Source organism: Thunnus albacares, chromosome 5, assembly GCF_914725855.1.
Source record: "Thunnus albacares chromosome 5, fThuAlb1.1, whole genome shotgun sequence".
In the NCBI taxonomy this organism is placed as follows: Eukaryota; Metazoa; Chordata; class Actinopteri; order Scombriformes; family Scombridae; genus Thunnus; species Thunnus albacares.
In genome coordinates, this window is record NC_058110.1 from 32,878,493 (window position 1) to 32,895,166 (window position 16,674).

Here is a 16,674-nt window from a genome sequence, read left to right on the forward strand (position 1 = left end):
TAAGTATTGTGCGTGAATCCAAAGCCTGATATATCTTATTCCTCTGTGCCGTAGACCTCCGTTGTTGTCCAAAAACTATTAAAAACACATCAATGAGCCACACCGCAGCACTTGGTGACATGTTCCTTCTTCCCTGAAGAGAGTGATTACCGTAGATGGTTTAGAAACGTCTCCAAAGACTAATAACAGCAATAAGATTGTAAATCCCAAGAGAGAAGTTCCTTGTAAGGCCGACGCAATGCATGTACAGGGACGCTAGCTTGTTGTGCTACATATCACCAGCTCTTGACTTTGTTCTACATTATAAATTTCTCAGAGAACTTCAGTATAAAGTCAACAGGCTGTGGTTCCTCTCTCTCTCCTGAGACTTACAATCTTATTACTGTTATTAGTCTTTGGAGATGTTTCTAAACACCGGTGGACTCTGGTGGTAGAGGGATGCAAAGTTGAGCTTAAACCTCTGCTTAGGCATGTTAAAAAGTTTTAAAAATGTATCCTGTCATGAAATCTGGAAGACAAAACTGCTAACAGACAAACAAAGGTTGAGGAATGGAAACAACTTCCTTAATCGAGGTAAAAACATGTCCTACTGGTGCAGTTCTAGTGCTGTATGTCAATGCCTTTACCACCGCGAGTAACAGGAAAGGCATGACAAATGACAGATCTGCCCATCATAGACTTGGCTGTTTGCCAAGTCTATGATATGGAGGAAGACAGTATTGTCTCTGCATTTAAGATGTTCCACTCTTCCTCTGCTCTCCCTATCAGCAATGTCCCAGTAACGCTTGCGTGCCTTAAAGAAACTGATGTGGACACGGTCTTCCCAAAGCCGACAAAACGCTTCAAAATATATGCTACACTGCCAGTGACAGCTGCATCAGTCGAGTGATCATTCTCCAAATTGAAGCTGATCAAGACCCAGCTTAGAAACAGACGCTTCCTGATCTTCCGCTGTTGTGCATTGAGACGTCCCAACTGACCGTAACAAGGTCATTAACATTTACAAACTCATAGACAAAAGAATTCTCCTTTTATTTCACTATTCTTGTTTCTTGCTTCCCTGACAAGACTGCTCCAACAGCTAATTCTCAAAATTTTAATAGTTCCATGTTTTTACAACAGATGTGTTTGAGAAATAAACATTTAAAACGTTACCCATTCCCTGTAAATTGTATTACAGAGATGTCTGCCAAAAAGTAAATCCTTTTTAACACAGAGGTGTTGTTTCTGTATAATCTGAGTCACCCTATAACATATTAATCTTAATTGAGGATTTAGCCTTTTTACTAAACATGCATCGTTGTTCTCTGCTGATGGAGGCCCAATGAATGTTTTGGGTATGTTTTCGCCTCTGACCCTCAGACAGCCTGAGTCCACCACTGTTTCTGAACAAACTAATGTGACCAAACTCTTCATAATGAAGGAACATGTCATGTGCCTCACTGACATGTTTTTAATAGTTTCTCGACAACAATGGAGGTCTATGGCATTAGATATATTCACAGGTATATTGATGAGTTTACCTCGAACAGTCGCAGGATGTTGGCCACCATGATGGACACGGAGCTGTTTGTACTGCTGTAGCTGTGTATTATCTGTATATTAATGTATATTATCTGTATTTTACCCAGTATATTGATGAGTTTAAAGAGGTTTTATCAGTTTTTACCTCGAACAGTCGCAGGATGTTGGCCACCATGATGGACACGGAGCTGGCCGAGGCTCCGATCACTCCCACCACGCGCTCAGGTTTGCGGATGATGGGCGGCTCTCCGTTGGAGCAGCGGATGTCCGAAATGTCTTTCTGGATGAGGGCCTGGACGAAGGTGAGCGACTGCTCCAGAGCATAGGTGTCTCTGGAGCAGGTGTCCAGGATGCGAGCACCCAGTGTGATGTTGGGCAGCAGCTCAGGGTCGCTGTTGATCTGGTCCAGAGCGTACAACATGGCCTCCATGCGGTGGATACCCTTCTCCTTTTTCAGCTCTCCGCAGGGCAGACCGTGGGGCCCGCGGGAGTGGATGGGGAACAGGCCACCTAGCGTGATGTCACCAGGGATCTTTATGGAGTGGGGGTGGAAGTGCTGGTGGGACGCACTCACCTGGAACACCTGTCCACCAATCCCCAGCCAGAGGAACAGCAGGAGGCGGGGCCACAGGGATGACTGACAGGGTGCTCCTCCAATCCAGAGCGAGTCCTGGTGATGATGATGATGATGAAAGAGGAGGGGGAGGGAGGCGAGGGCGGTGCCTGATGATGTCATACTGACGTGACATTCAGTGGAGGGTTTTCATCCTGCTGTAGGCACCTGAAACCAATCAATCAATTAATCAATCAACCAACTACCCTTCACTGCTAGCTGGGAAACAGTTTATTAACAGTCTCTCAGTGCTGAATAAACAGCATGAATCTGTGAGATGTTGATGTTTACAGCCTTGCTGGAAATGTTTAATGTTGCTGGCATCACTAATTTAGATTAAATGGCAAGAGTGAAATCTTCAGTCAGACGTTGTTGGGGGGGACCAAGTAGGTATGGAGTGGTGGGCTTATCATGGACTTTTACTTAAAATAAAAACAGCTCTGATGAGGCTGAAGATTCATCCATAAAGGCTGATTTATAACAAACAATTCCACCATATAAATCTGTAATCTGTGTGCAACAGTTGACCTGTGTATATGTGTAGCAGAGCACAGAGCATTAATTACCGTCGGATCCTAACCGATCCGGTTCTAATGAAATTACCGCTGCTGTGCCACGTGTGTAAATGTGCGTAAATCACTCTAAATCTAAAGATGTACTTATTGTTTCTGCTGCAGTGTGATGCTGCAGGTATTTAATCAAGTCAAAGGAAAGAATCTGACACACAGCCAACAACTTTATCATAAGATTCAGACATTAATCTAACATGTTTCAGACCTGCCTAAGTCACATTAATAGCTGTATTTTGATGGACATTTCAGTGGATTATGTTAAAATACATGGAAGTTGGTTTATGATTGTGTGTGCACGTCTCTGCTGACTGAAGCCACGCAAAATGAGGCTTTTGTGCTCTCTGCAGTTTTCATTAGGGACCAATCTCTGTGCTGAAATGTGGAGAAAAGCTTGAAATACTGGAAACTGCTCCGCTCACTGTAAAAATAACTGTTCTGCCTGTAATACATCTATGGCCTGTATGTGTCTGGTTATATGCAGCACCATATTTCTCCCCCCTCCCTCCGACGCTCCACATTAAGTTCTGCTCTGTTACATTAAAATACCAGTTTTGAGGACCAGAAATATGCGGGGCTGAAGCAGTCGCGGCCCTCAGGACCTACAGGATGGACCCAAAAGCTTTGACACTGCGCTCACAGCTGCTTCACTGTTGCTGAGACTGTGAATGATACACATCCAGTGAATTTTGGAGGCAATTTAACACTGAATATCGAGGGAGTAAATTAGCTTGCTTTCAGCTTCTTGGGGAGTCTGATGTTGTGTCAATTACAAATATTGGTGGGGACAAATTTCCATGTTTCATAAATTGTCCCACCCAGCGATTACGTACCTGTTGTATGAAGCCTCTAAAGTCCAGAATGGTGATACTTTTTTATCTTGCACACAGGATAATTTAATATAAATTTATATGCATCCCTTCCATGCAGCCCACCAACATCAGATGCACACAGCGGCCGTATCATGACACCTTGGAATATCATACAATGAAATTCTTGCAGCTCTTGCACATAAGGGAAGCAAGGAAGAGCTGCAGGGCATCCAGATGACAATACATTTATTAACAATTTATTAACATTTATAACTGCAGATTTTAATTATTTTCATTAAGTACTTATTTAATATAACAGCAGACCTGATGACTTAGAAAATGCGAAACACTAACCTTTTTTTAATGACTTATAATCATTTATAACTGCATACCTGATGACTTATCAGAAAGTGTGAGACATTTACCCTTTTTAATGATTCATAATCATTAAGGTTTTGGATTGGTCAGCCTGGCTTGGCTCTAAACATCCTGATGGTGCACAGTGTGAATGCAGTCTCAGCGTTTTGCATTTTGTCTTCCAGCTTCACCCAAAAGAAGATTTATAATAAGTTCTTGGGTTTTGTAAATTACAAATATTTGCTTTATAGTCACAGTCACTGATAAGTCCTCAGTCCCGCAGTTATAAATGATTATAGGTCATTAATGAAGGGCTAAATGTTTTACATATACAGTATGAATTTATAGTAATTAATGTAATTATCTTGTGTGCAAAAGATCCGTAACTTGACTTCAGAGGCTCTGTAAGATTGGCTTTATTTATCTTATTTAGCTTTATTAAGAATATATAAAACAATATTATCAATCAGCTGTGATGAAAATGAGTTGTGGGCTGCATGTTTGTGTTTGAGAGACACGATCAATATAAATTTAACCCTAATTTCATGTGAGTTTAGCGTTTATTCTTTGAGGGAGATCATCGGTTTGTTTGGACACTGGTTGGCTCCTGTGTGCATGTGATTGTATCCACGCTATCAATAAATAATAATAATAATAATAAATGGAAACTACAAATTCACTTCACTCATAAACACACAATAGAAAGTCCCGCTGCAAAGATTAAAAGCCACTTAACATTGCTGATAGTGATTAACAGCATATTAAATTCAACATGTTGGTGTTCAGCAGAGTTTTGTGTAAATTATTCCTTGTTTCTCGGTTTTGGTTTCTTTCTTTAGAACAAACGCAGCACAAATAGTCTAATATTCTCTACTGCAGAGCTGCTAGAACATTGGACCAATATGGCGGCTGAGATGCGTCCCATATCTGTGGTTTACTACTGGAAGAGCCAGAAGTATTGATTATGTATAAAAACTGATTGGTGCTGAATTGGAATTGAGTGTAAATGTCCTTTTTTTCTGTATTTCTGCTCACCGTTTTATTCATTCACAGCGTTATTTTGCTGCTGATACTTGTTCTGTACTTGTGTCCATGCTGTATTTCTGTAATTTTGCTGTTTTAGTCTATTCTGTGCACACAACATCTGTTGCATGTTGCGTGTCCGTCCGTCCTAGGAGACCGATCCTTCCTCTGTTGCTCTTCCTGAGGTATTTTTAGGGAGTTTTCCTTTAGCTGGAGGATGTTGTATTGCTGTACAGACTGTTTGTGAGGCATATTTGTGATTTGTGATATCGGGCTGCAAAAACTAAAACGGACTCGACTTCTGTTTTAGCTTTATTTCAATGATTTTTGTTCACAGTGAAACAGAACAATGTCGCATGAAGGTTCAGTAGAGCAGAGCGAGAGAATGAAACACAGCAGCAGCAGGAAGGATAATATGACTTGGTTCTGTCAATTTATCATTATTATAATGTGCATTTGTTTTATGTGTAAATATTTGGTATAAAAATGTTGTTTTCTAACGCATAAAAAAACTTCTCCTATGAAGACATATTTTATATTATTACAACTGTGATTTATTGTCATTCATTATCTGTTTATACAGCAGCCTCCAGTTATGAGCGTCCACAGGAGGATTTATAGTAGTTGACAAATACATTTACCACTAACACCTGCTAACAATGACATTACAGTGTGTTATAAACCATTTATTAACGCTTTATAGACTGAATATTAATGATAAATATGTATATAATATAAGTCAGGTGTCATAATGGATCATTTTACATCTGACAAGACAAAGACAAACCCCCCCCCAAAAAATCCATAAATATGAGAAAAATTACTGAAGAAACCAGAGAGGACACACACACACACACACACACACACAGGGCATCCATTACACATATGAACAGAAATGATCAATAATGGTCAATAACACAGGATGCATTAAGTCCCAAACTGAATGTAACAAATCCAACAACAGACTTTCAAACTTCATCTGAAACGGATCATTATTTTCATTAATTGATTATTTTTGTTTCTAAAATGTCATAAAAACAGTTTCTCAGGATCCAAAGTGTCAAATGTGTCTCGTTCTGTCATTCACTTTACGACAGAAGCTCTTTGATCAATCAATGACTGAAATGATTAATGAGATTCAGTGAAAAGCAGTTTAATATAATATAAATGATATTAATCATGAGCTGATGTTCGTTAAGTCTCTGACGTCACATTCAAATACTATTTAAAAAACTTTAAACTCATATGATAGATAAATTATCTGATCATTATAATCAATAAACAGCCAATCAGTCAGTTTAAACACAGCTCAGATATATTTACTGTAAATATCAATAAAAAGTTGATCACAATTAGATAAACAGCTGTCAGCCTCACGGAGGAAAACATCTTTTTTTGCAATTTATAATTACATTTATACCTATAAATAACGATGTCGGTGTTTGTCAGCAGCTGAACTGGTTTCATTCACTGGTTAAACTGGTTTTCATGTGTTACAGTTAAAGGAGAATCAGAGAGAAACTCACCGGAGAGGACTGTCGTCTCCTCCGGGTCCGCTGACAGTCCTGACCCGCCGAGCTGCGCTGCGCTCCGGCTGCAGGTCCACAGAGCTGCCGGTGAGTCCGACACGCGTGAAACTCCCCCCCCCCCCCCCCCCCCCCCCCCCCCGTTCACCTCCTCCTCCTCCTCCTCCTCCTCCTCTTCCTCCCGCTGCTGCTCCAATCAGCGAGGACTGAAGACCCGTCAGCCTGTCTGTCTGCCTCTTATTAAAACACTCGCATTATAACTCAGCTGTGTGTGTGTGTGTGTGTGTGTGTGTGTGTGTGTGTGTTTGTGTGTTTTTGTGTGTGATGTTGTGTAAAGATTTCAGCTCCGTGATTGTGGTCAGAGTGAAGCATCTCTGACCTCTAGTGGTCTGACAGTTATAACAGCGCGTGTGTGTTTTTACCTGTTCAGGTAACAGAGATGATTTTAGATGAGAACATGCAGTTTGGTGTAATAAATATCAAGATCTAATTATCATAATGAAGAGTTATTAATAGATGATGAAATAAAACAGCAGTCAGGTGTCCATATGAACAGCTGTAATCATTCCTACTGTTCATACCGGATATTAAAAGATCCTTCAAATGTGCTTTCAATGGAAGTGATGGATGCAGTCATCGCACTAGCTAGCTGTAACGTTGAGGATAGATTTTAAAATTATTTTACTTGTTTTTAAACCCCCCAAAAAGGTCTCTAGCACCGTCATATCTCTCAGGTTGCTTGTCAGAAGATGTTCGCTTAGGTCACTTAACGCCGGCTTGTTAAATGTGCCACAAATTACGGTGAGGCAACTTTTTGCAGCGACCACATATCAGACAAACATCCTGTTATGTTCAAGAAGCAGCTCAAAACTTATTTATATGGTCTTGCTTTTGTGACAGCCCTCTCTTGTTCTCTCCCTCTTTCTTTATTTTTTGTCTCTAGTTCTCTCCAGTTACTCTTGTAGTTTTTCTTCCGGGAGTGGGAGGGTAAGAGGTCTGTCAGTTGATGGGCTGCACCTGAGGAGGGAGCGGCCCAAAAGGATGTAAAAGGCTGCTGCTCCAGGTGTTTCTCTCTCTCTCTCTTTTTCTGCTGAACAGCATCCACATGGCTTGCACATTAGATGAAGTTGTTTTGTTTCTTTACTTTTGCACTCAACATTTTCATGCATCCATACACCCACCTTACACCACTGATACAAACATTCCCATATTTAAGTATGAGTTATTTTTAGTTAAATAAATATCATTTTTGCACCGTTATTCAGTGTGGACTCAAGCCGGAACCAGGTTTGTAACACTTTTAATGAACTCAACCTTTTATTTGTCTTTTACTGCTATCAGCTGTTTTATCTTTCTTGTCTCATGATTTTAGTTTTTTTACTTTACGATTTTTTTTCTCCTTTCCTTTAATATTTTTTAAATATCTGGGTTTTTTTGTTTGTTTGTACCTCTTTCTGTAAAAATTAGTGCAAAAATGAATTTAAAAGTCTCTGTGAAGCTTATATTCAGCTTCATCAGTCTGAGTTAGTCATATCAAGTGGATATCTGACACATTTACAGTCTTTTTAGCATCAAATTCCCTCCTTGTGTTTCCTCGGACAGTGTTTCCCTGTTGAGCTGCAGGTGGAAGTTTAGTAACAAAAAGAGGGACTTTGGCACTAAAAAGACTGTAACGTTGAAAGATATCTACTTGATTTGACTCATTTGGACGCTGAAGCTTCATATTAGCTTCAGATAAACTTTTAAATACATTAACTGTGGATTTTGTCCTCCATCACTTCCATTGTAAAGTCATCATGAAGTGATCTTCTGATGGTCAGTATGAACAGGAGGAATGATTACAGCAAGAAAAAACATGTTTCAATGTTCATTTAAGACACTTGAAAAATGTTTCTAGCTGTGAAACCGTGAACGTCCTTTAAACCCGTCACACAGGTGTTTGGTGTTTACCTGCTGAGGTTTAAACTCACTTTGATCTTCGCACACAGATAAATAAATAAACAGAACTTGTTTGTTTTTGTGTCGAGAGCAGCTGTTGTCGTGGGAACAGCAGCCTGTAAATATTTACTGCTCCGTACCTGGTTGTCAGGTTGCCGCGGTGACAAAAAGTCATGATTTAAGTGAAGAGACGGTCTGAGGACACACGCTTATTCACGTTTATATGTTTACATGTTGCTTATTTACATGATTTACTGTAAACATGGATAACAGGTCAGTATTTTCTCTCCACAGGCAGCTGCGTCACTTCCTGTTACTGTGTTGAAAAGTAAAATATGTAGACGATTAGTCGATTAGTTGCCAACTATCAATTAATTGCACACTATTTTATTTTGATCGATTTATTTTAATCGATTATTCGCTCTGATTCCAGCTTCTCAAATGTGAATATCTTCTGGTTTCTTTAGTCCTTTATGACAGTAAACTGAATATTTTTGGGTTGTGGACAAAACTTTGTGGAAACAGTGATTTTCTGGCATTTTATGGACCAAAAAAACTAATCGATTAATCAAGAAAACAAGCGACAAATGAATCAATAGTGAAAATCATTAGTTGCAGCCCTAAAAACATGACAGAAATATTTTTTATACATATGTGTTGACAGTTTGATCCACATCAGACTGAGTGGATCAATAATATATTAATCAGCAACTTTGATCAGTAATGAATCATTTTAGTCATTTTGAACTGTTTGAAATGTGATGATTTGAAGCTTTTCTGTCGTTCAGGATAATAAAACAAGAAGACGTCACCGTGGACAAATAGAAACATTTTTCATTATTTTCTGACATTTAACGGACAAAACAATGAATCAAGACAATAATATGCAGATTAATCAATAATGAAATGAATCTACTGATAATTAATAACTGAATGATAACTGATAAATATAGATTAATGCTGAGTGACTCTTTACTGACAGACTGATGAACGCATCAGTTGAAACAAACATTTACAAAGTTCAAAATTTCATATAAACAAACTGAATCCAGCTCAGTCTCTGATTGGCTGACAGTCTCTGTCAGCTGCTGCCGTCTGTCTGTCCGGCAGCTGATTGGTCAGTTTGTGTTCGGGGTCGTTTGCTCTGTGGCTGCCCTGTTTGTTCGACGTCTCTGAACCCGTCGGCGGTGATCTGGTATTGGACGGTGGCATCCACGTGACCTGGAGATTTAAAGATGGCTGCCAGCCGCCGTGCCCCCTCCCAGTGTAGGAGGAGCCTGATTGTGGGGGCGTGGCCCCAGTTGTCCCCGAGGGCGGGGACCAGCTGCGATTGGCTGCCCTGCACCCGGGTGGTCATCTGGTTGGTCATCACCACGGCGATGTCGTGGTTGGTTGCCATGGCGATGAGCTGCTGAGCGAGACCGTTGAGGAGGCGTGTCCTCTGCGACAGGTCGTCAAAGAGCTGCCGGAACGGGCACGCCACGCTGTCAATCACCAGGAGGCGGACCCTCGGGTGCTGAGACAGGAAGTCAGGCAGCAGGTGAATCTCAGCCTGCAGCTCCACGTAGTCATGGCAACGCACCTGACACAAAACACATAATTCATTTAAACTGAGCAGGTAGAACACACATCATCATCATCATCATCAGGTCATCTGTTACCGTGACAACCAGTCAGCGTACCACAAACATGTTGGACAGGATGGTTTCCACGGTAAAGGTCGTCACGGCATCTCGTTGCTCTGAGTCGTCAGCCAGTAGGGAGCAGTGTCGTACGGCGGCGGCAGCGATGTCGACGGCTCTCTGAACGAAGAAGCTTCCCTCGGTGTCGATGAAGACCACCTGACCTTCAACGCCCCCGAAACACTGCGGCACCTGGACGTCCACTGCCAGCTGCAGACTGACATCATCACACACACACACACACACAGGTCACATGATCACTTCAACCATCAACCGGCGGCAGATTGAGACAGTGATGTCATCAATAAACACAGATAATCGTTAAAGCTCGCTGTGGACTTCCTGTTTACAGTTTAAAGTCGCACATGCTGAATGTTTTTCCTTCAACAGGAAACTGTGTGAAACTTGTTTACTATCGGAGTCACATTATTTCAATTTTCCCTGAAACATTTAGCCTAACAAATCATTTCCAGTGTTCAAAATTCACTTTAATCATATCCTGAGTTATTAACTAATTAATTCACAATCAGAATATCAATAAATATAGATGCAAATAATTAATAAATAATATAAACACACTCTGCCAGTAGAATTGGTTCATGTGCCTCTGAGCAGGACTCAGTATAAATACAGAATGCAGGTTTTTTTTATTCATGTGCAGGTGTTTGTTAAACAGGAAACAGGCTGCAGAGAGAAAACAGCTGCTGGCAGTGATAACTGTGAACCTTTATTAGTGTCAGATCAGTGCACAAACTCCATCAGAAGTTTCATCAGTACAGCTGTTTAAAGCCGGCTGACAGCTGATCCAGCTGTGATCAGCCACCGCCGTCATCAGAAACGGACGTCGCTTCACATGATGCTTCAGAGGAAAGGACGTCTTGTTTCTCTAAAAACATATTTCCTTGTTTCCTCTCTCCTCGCGTGGACTAAGACGTAAGGAGGGAAACGTGGACGCAATTAAGGGAACTGAGATGAACCTAAAGAGACAGACAGAGCTGCTCATCAGAGACAATTTGATCTTTGATATTTCAAGTTTCTTTTTATGGATGAATGAACTAATTATTGACAAAAGGGACGACATTACCCCTGTCAGCATCACTGCACTGGCTTTCTTTACATTTTAGGGTGTGTGTGTGTGTGTGTGTGTGCGTTTCTCACCACAGTTGTGTTTTTCCGATTCCTGGAACTCCACAGATCTCTGTGGTTTTCCCGACAGGAAATCCTCCTCCGAGTGCAGCATCTAGCTGTGAGGAGAACGTTACGATGCTCCTCAGCTCCTCCTCCTTCTGCAGAAGATCCAGAGCGGTCAGAGACGCTGTTCCTCCTCCTCCTGCTGCTGCTGCTGCTGCTTCATCACCTCCTCCCTCCTCGCTCCTCACAGCCTGCAGCACCTCTAGCGCCTCCTGCTGGGACAAACCAGCCTCTGCAACACAACCACACAGACTCTTCTGTCCAAAGCAACTTCAAACAAACAGCTCTGTGTGTTCAGAGCACAGGTCTATCACATGTTTCTGATACAGCAGTATTTTTATTTAATTCAAGTACATTTTATTTAATTTAGAGCCGCTCTTAGTTCTGTCTGCGTGCCGAATTTACCAGGAGATACAAAGATTTATATCAGAGCTCTGATGTGTTTTAATATTTTAATAGTGAGCTGCAAGAAAGGCATTAAATAGACTAAAGAGTTTAAATGGAGTTCTGCGTTGGAGCTGGTAAATTTAGGTTCAGATCTGATGGAAATTAAAAGCTGTTTGATGTTTTATCCACATTCCGAGTTTAGTCAGAGCAGCAGTTCATCATGTTTCCTCTTCAGAGCTTTAACGTTCACTGATGAGCCAGTTAAAACCAGCTGTATTTGAACTGAGTTTGGTACATCTGAAACTAAAATGTTCAGAGTTACTCTGTTTTCTGTCAACATGCCAATTCTGTCAGGAAATAAAATAGTAATAATCTCTTTCTGTTCTGCCAGCAACATTGGATGATTATAGCTGCTTCAAAAGCAGTGATGATAGTTATTCCAAACAATTAATTCAAATTCGGATATTTAAATTCTATGATATATTCATTTTAGAAAGATCAACAGCTAAATTAAACCGCATAAGAAAGGAAACATTTGAAAACATGTCAAAAGCCATATCCTGTATAAAGCACTATATGTTACCTCACACATGTGTATGACTTTAATGTATGTATAGCTGCATATGTATGTGTGTGCATGTGTGTACATGTGTACACTGTGTGTGTATCTACACGTGTGCATAAGTATGTCTGGTACATGTAAAACTACAAAACTGCTTCACATTCTCTACCCCCACATTTTATTTATGAATTATTATTATTATTATTTACATTTATCTTCTTTTGTTTCTTCTCTTGTCTGTTTTTTTTTATTATTATTTTGGCTCATTTGCCTTTTGAGTTGTTTGCTTCCTGAGTTGTTATGAATGCTATCCAAATGACAAAAAAAAAATCAAATATTATTCACAAAAAAAAAAATAAAATCAAACCATAACATAATTTCTGAAGTGCTTTAAAAGTAGCGTTAAGTGTTTGTGTGCAGTAATAAGTCAGAAATCTGTAAACGGAGCGATTCTGAACAGTTACGTGTTTGCAGTAAATTTGTTTCTTAATTTTAAATAAACAGCTGCTTGGTGTTTTATTCACATCCCGAATTAATCAACGCGATACGTTGATTAAGAACAGATCGTCGTTTCATTTCATTTTAAGTGTTTATTTACACAAATACGGCAAGAAGCTAAAAACTGACGCACTTTGAACGGAGTTTGGCGATCAGCCGGTTTAACGAGTTTCAGCCGGATGAGTCGTGGTTGTCATGGTGTCGACAGCTGCTGAAAACACGAACGGAACACTTAAAAAAAATTTCGATTGACGATAACTGCATAAAATCCCCATATAACTTAGATAACTTATGACATAACTTATTAACTTACGTAACTTAAATGTTTAGCGTAGATAATAAACACAGATGAGTATCGATTAAAGTAAAACTGATCAGGCTTTTAAGAGGAACCCTACGTGTTCTGTTGGTGCTTTCAACGGCTGCCGTCACCATGACAACCACGGACACGTTCGGCTGACAGTCTCCAGTCAACACGGTCACTCGTTAAACACCTGAGACGTTATTTGGATCAGACTTTAGATGAAAGTGAAGGTGAATCTAAGTTGTACCTTTGCTGAGTTGAGGCGGTTTGAGGTGCAGCAGGTCTGAGGTGAACTGGAAACCAGCGCTGACCAGTTTCACCTTCACACTAGAGCTCAGAGGCAAACTGGAGACTGGTCTCTGCATCTTCACCGCTAACAGCCAATGTTAGCCTCGTATTCAAAACATGCCGCCATGACAGGAGGTATCCCAGCATGCCTTTAACTGTGGAGGGGCGTGGTCAAAACAAACACAGTTCCGGTTAGACTTTTCAATATAAGACTTCTTCCACTTCCAGGAGCGGTGTCCTGATAAAATACTGACAGAGTTTCAGTAGATGTTTCAGTTGTTTTATTTTCAGCAGTAACACATGTTATATAAATGGTGGTGATTCAAGTCGAACTTATTTTTACATCACCTTTCATAGAGTTAATTAGTTTTATTCTTTATATTTCTATTGTTAGAGTGCAGTTTTAATGTCTGCTCAGCGAAAACAGGTGAAAATTATCAGGGATGGGAAATAACTAAGTACATTTACTCAAGTACTGTACTTAAGTACAGTTTTGAAGTATTTGTACTTGAATATTTCCATGTGATGCTACTTTATACTTCCACTCCACTACATTTCAGAGGGAAATATTGTAAAAAAAAAAATCTTTCACAATGATCAATGAAGTTTTAATACTGTACTAATGAAAATAAAACGCTGAAATGTGATGTCTGTTGATTAGTTGTGAGAAAACTAAAAGGATTATTTTAATCAAATGTAAAAAACAAAAATACATCCCCTTTCTAGATTCATCAATTCATACTAATCAACAAATGAGGCATCACCAAACCCTGACATGCCAACAAGTATTTTACAGCTAAATGCAAAAATGTTTTCAGATGCTGAGCAGGTTTTAACTGAGACTTCACTGTAAACGAGAAAACACAGTTTTAATTCACAGTGTCGCTCCTCATCCTGATAACCTTCCCTGTTCTGTCAAACACAACAAGCTCCACTCTGTGTATTTCCTTCTTCCCTCCCCTTCCTTCTCAGGAAGTGAATCTCAGACAGGCGTTGCCACTGAGAGCTGAAATGGCGCAGAAAGGAGTTCAGCTGGGCCGAGAAACAATCAGCTGTTCGATCTGTCTGGATCTACTGAAGGATCCGGTGACTATTCCCTGTGGACACAGCTACTGCATGAGCTGTATTAAAGGACACTGGGATGAAGAGGATCAGTGGAAGATCTACAGCTGCCCTCAATGCAGACAGACGTTTGCACCGAGGCCTGTCCTGGTGAAAAACACCATGTTTGCAGCTTTAGTGGAGCAGCTGAAGAAAACTGGACTCCAGGCTGCTCCTGCTGATCACTGCTATGCTGGACCTGAAGATGTGGCCTGTGATGTCTGCACTGGGAGGAAGCTGAAAGCCCTCAAGTCCTGTCTGGTGTGTCTGGCCTCTTACTGTGAGAAACATCTTCAGTTTCATTATGAATCAACTACATTTAAAAACCACAAGCTGGTCGACCCCTCCAAGAAGCTCCAGGAGAACATCTGCTCTCGTCATGATGAGGTGATGAAGATGTTCTGCCGTACTGATCAGCAGAGTATCTGTTATCTCTGCACTGTGGATGAACATAAAGGCCACGACACAGTCTCAGCTGCAGCAGAAAGGGCTGAGAGGCAGAGAGGGCTCGAGGTGAGTCGACAAAACATCCAGCAGAGAATCCAGGACATAGAGAAAGATGTGAAGCTGCTTCAACAGAAGATGAAGGCCATCAATCGCTCTGCTGATAAAGCAGTGGAGGACAGTGAGAAGATCTTCACTGAGCTGATCCGTCTCATTCAGAAAAGAAGGTCTGATGTGAAGCAGCAGACCAGATCCCAGCAGGAAACTGAAGTGAGTCGAGTCAAAGAGCTTCAGGAGAAGCTGGAGCAGGAGATCACTGAGCTGAAGAGGAAAGACGCTGAACTGAAGAAGCTCTCACACACAGAGGATCACAACCAGTTTCTACACAACTACCCCTCACTGTCAAAACTCAGTGAACCTACAGACTCATCCAGCATCAATATCCGTCCTCTGAGATACTTTAAGGATGTGACAGCAGCTGTGTCAGAGCTCAGAGATAAACTACAGAACATCCTGAGGGAGAAAAGGACAAACATCTCACTGGGAGGGACTGAAGCGAGTCTTTATCGACTGCCACCACCAGCACCCGGGTTCTACAGAGCTGATTTCTTAAAATATAAACGTGAAATCACACTGGATCCAAACACAGCACACATGAAGCTGTTATTATCTGAGAGAAACAAAAAAGCAGAACGAACGAGGCAAAAACAGTCTTATTCTCATCACCCAGACAGATTCACTGATTATGATCAGGTCCTGAGTAGAGAGAGTCTGACTGGACGTTGTTACTGGGAGGTGGAGTGGAGAGGGGGAGGAGTTGATGTAGCAGTCGCATACAAGAATATCAGCAGAGCAGGAAACTCGGATGAATGTGTATTTGGATTCAATGACAAATCTTGGATGTTAGATTGTAACACTAACAGTAATAGATTTTGGTTCAACAGTATCTCAACTTTTGTCTCAGATCCTGGTTCCTCCAGAGTAGGAGTGTACCTGGATCACAGTGCAGGTATTCTGTCCTTCTACAGCGTCTCTGACATCATGACTCTCCTCCACAGTGTCCAGACCAAATTCACTCAGCCTCTCTATGCTGGACTTGGTCTTTTGGATATTGGAGTCAGAGCTGAGTTCTGTAAACTCAAATAGACAGAAGTCATTTCAGACTTCATGTGTCAGATTCTGTTGTAATTCTTCATGTTTTTGTCTCCATTGTTTCTGAGAGCTCGTTGCTGTGGTGTTTCTGAGCTGCACAGAGATCAGCTGTCAATCAAACTGAGATTGTCAACACTTATTTTTATCATTTGTTGTTCTGTTGATGTTTTGAGTTTCTTTAAATGTCACTTTTTCCTGTGTGTTTTTATCCATGGAGGCTATCACTGCCTATGATGACGTTTTTTTTACCTTCACTGATGTTTCTTCACATGAAAATGTGAACTTCTCTTTGTTCTAAATGTTAGTTTCATGTTTGTATTGATGTACTTGTGTTCTGTTGTTTCTCCACTTCAGTGTCTTAAACAGAGAAAACAGCAGAACTTCCTTCATCATAGATATTTTGTTCTCATCACCTTGTAAATGTATAAAGAAATGTACAATCAAACTGTAATTATCATGATAATAATCATTTATTATGTTCTTGTACATAGCTGACATTCTGGGTTACACTAACTGATTGTGTGGCTGAAGTGAATCTGAACATGAAATCATTGAACAAGAGTCATTTTGATTGGATGTGTGAACAATCTGAGGCTTTACATAATCAATAAAGATGTTTTTTTTTTCAAAGGTGAGCAAAGTATTTCCTTCTGTCTTCATCTCAGGATCTCATTCAAAGCTTCTGGAGAAACTAACTGAAACT

At 40.6% G+C, this 16,674-nt stretch overlaps 3 protein-coding genes across 7 annotated transcripts in view; all 3 read right to left on the minus strand.

Annotated features, from left to right (window-relative positions):
• grm6a (glutamate receptor, metabotropic 6a) overlaps window positions 1-6,513 on the minus strand; it is a 30,034-nt gene extending 23,521 nt beyond the window's left edge. For 3 of the 4 annotated variants that reach the window (XR_006403299.1, XM_044350441.1, XM_044350442.1), the window contains exons 1-2: window positions 6,425-6,513; window positions 1,670-2,305 (exon numbers count right to left, since the gene is read on the minus strand). Coding sequence is in view for 3 of the 4 variants with exons in the window: in XM_044350441.1 (XP_044206376.1) it covers window positions 1,670-2,260 (591 nt within the window). In the remaining variant the exon portion in view is untranslated. Of the gene's footprint in view, window positions 1-1,523; window positions 1,587-1,669; window positions 2,306-6,424 lie in introns of those variants that run through there. The other variant, XM_044350443.1, reaches the window with a different exon arrangement.
• A 599-nt stretch (window positions 6,514-7,112) lies between these two features.
• Window positions 7,113-16,674, minus strand: part of comta (catechol-O-methyltransferase a) — a 37,836-nt gene continuing 28,274 nt past the window's right edge. The window contains exon 7 of the transcript XR_006403308.1: window positions 7,113-7,267. The gene's annotated coding sequence lies outside the window, so the exon portion shown is untranslated. The remainder of the gene's footprint in view (window positions 7,268-16,674) is intronic.
• rad51c (RAD51 paralog C) lies at window positions 9,079-13,450 on the minus strand. Of its 2 annotated transcripts, none has more exons than XM_044350549.1 (4): window positions 13,234-13,450; window positions 11,203-11,467; window positions 10,045-10,261; window positions 9,079-9,944 (listed from the first exon to the last, which is right to left on the minus strand). In XM_044350549.1, the coding sequence occupies exons 1-4, from the start codon at window positions 13,349-13,351 to the stop codon at window positions 9,444-9,446; spliced, it is 1,101 nt and encodes a 366-aa protein (XP_044206484.1). In that variant the 5' UTR covers window positions 13,352-13,450; the 3' UTR covers window positions 9,079-9,443. The 2 variants fall into 2 exon arrangements, with proteins under 2 accessions (XP_044206484.1, XP_044206485.1); XM_044350550.1 differs by lacking the exon at window positions 13,234-13,450 and adding an exon at window positions 13,081-13,177.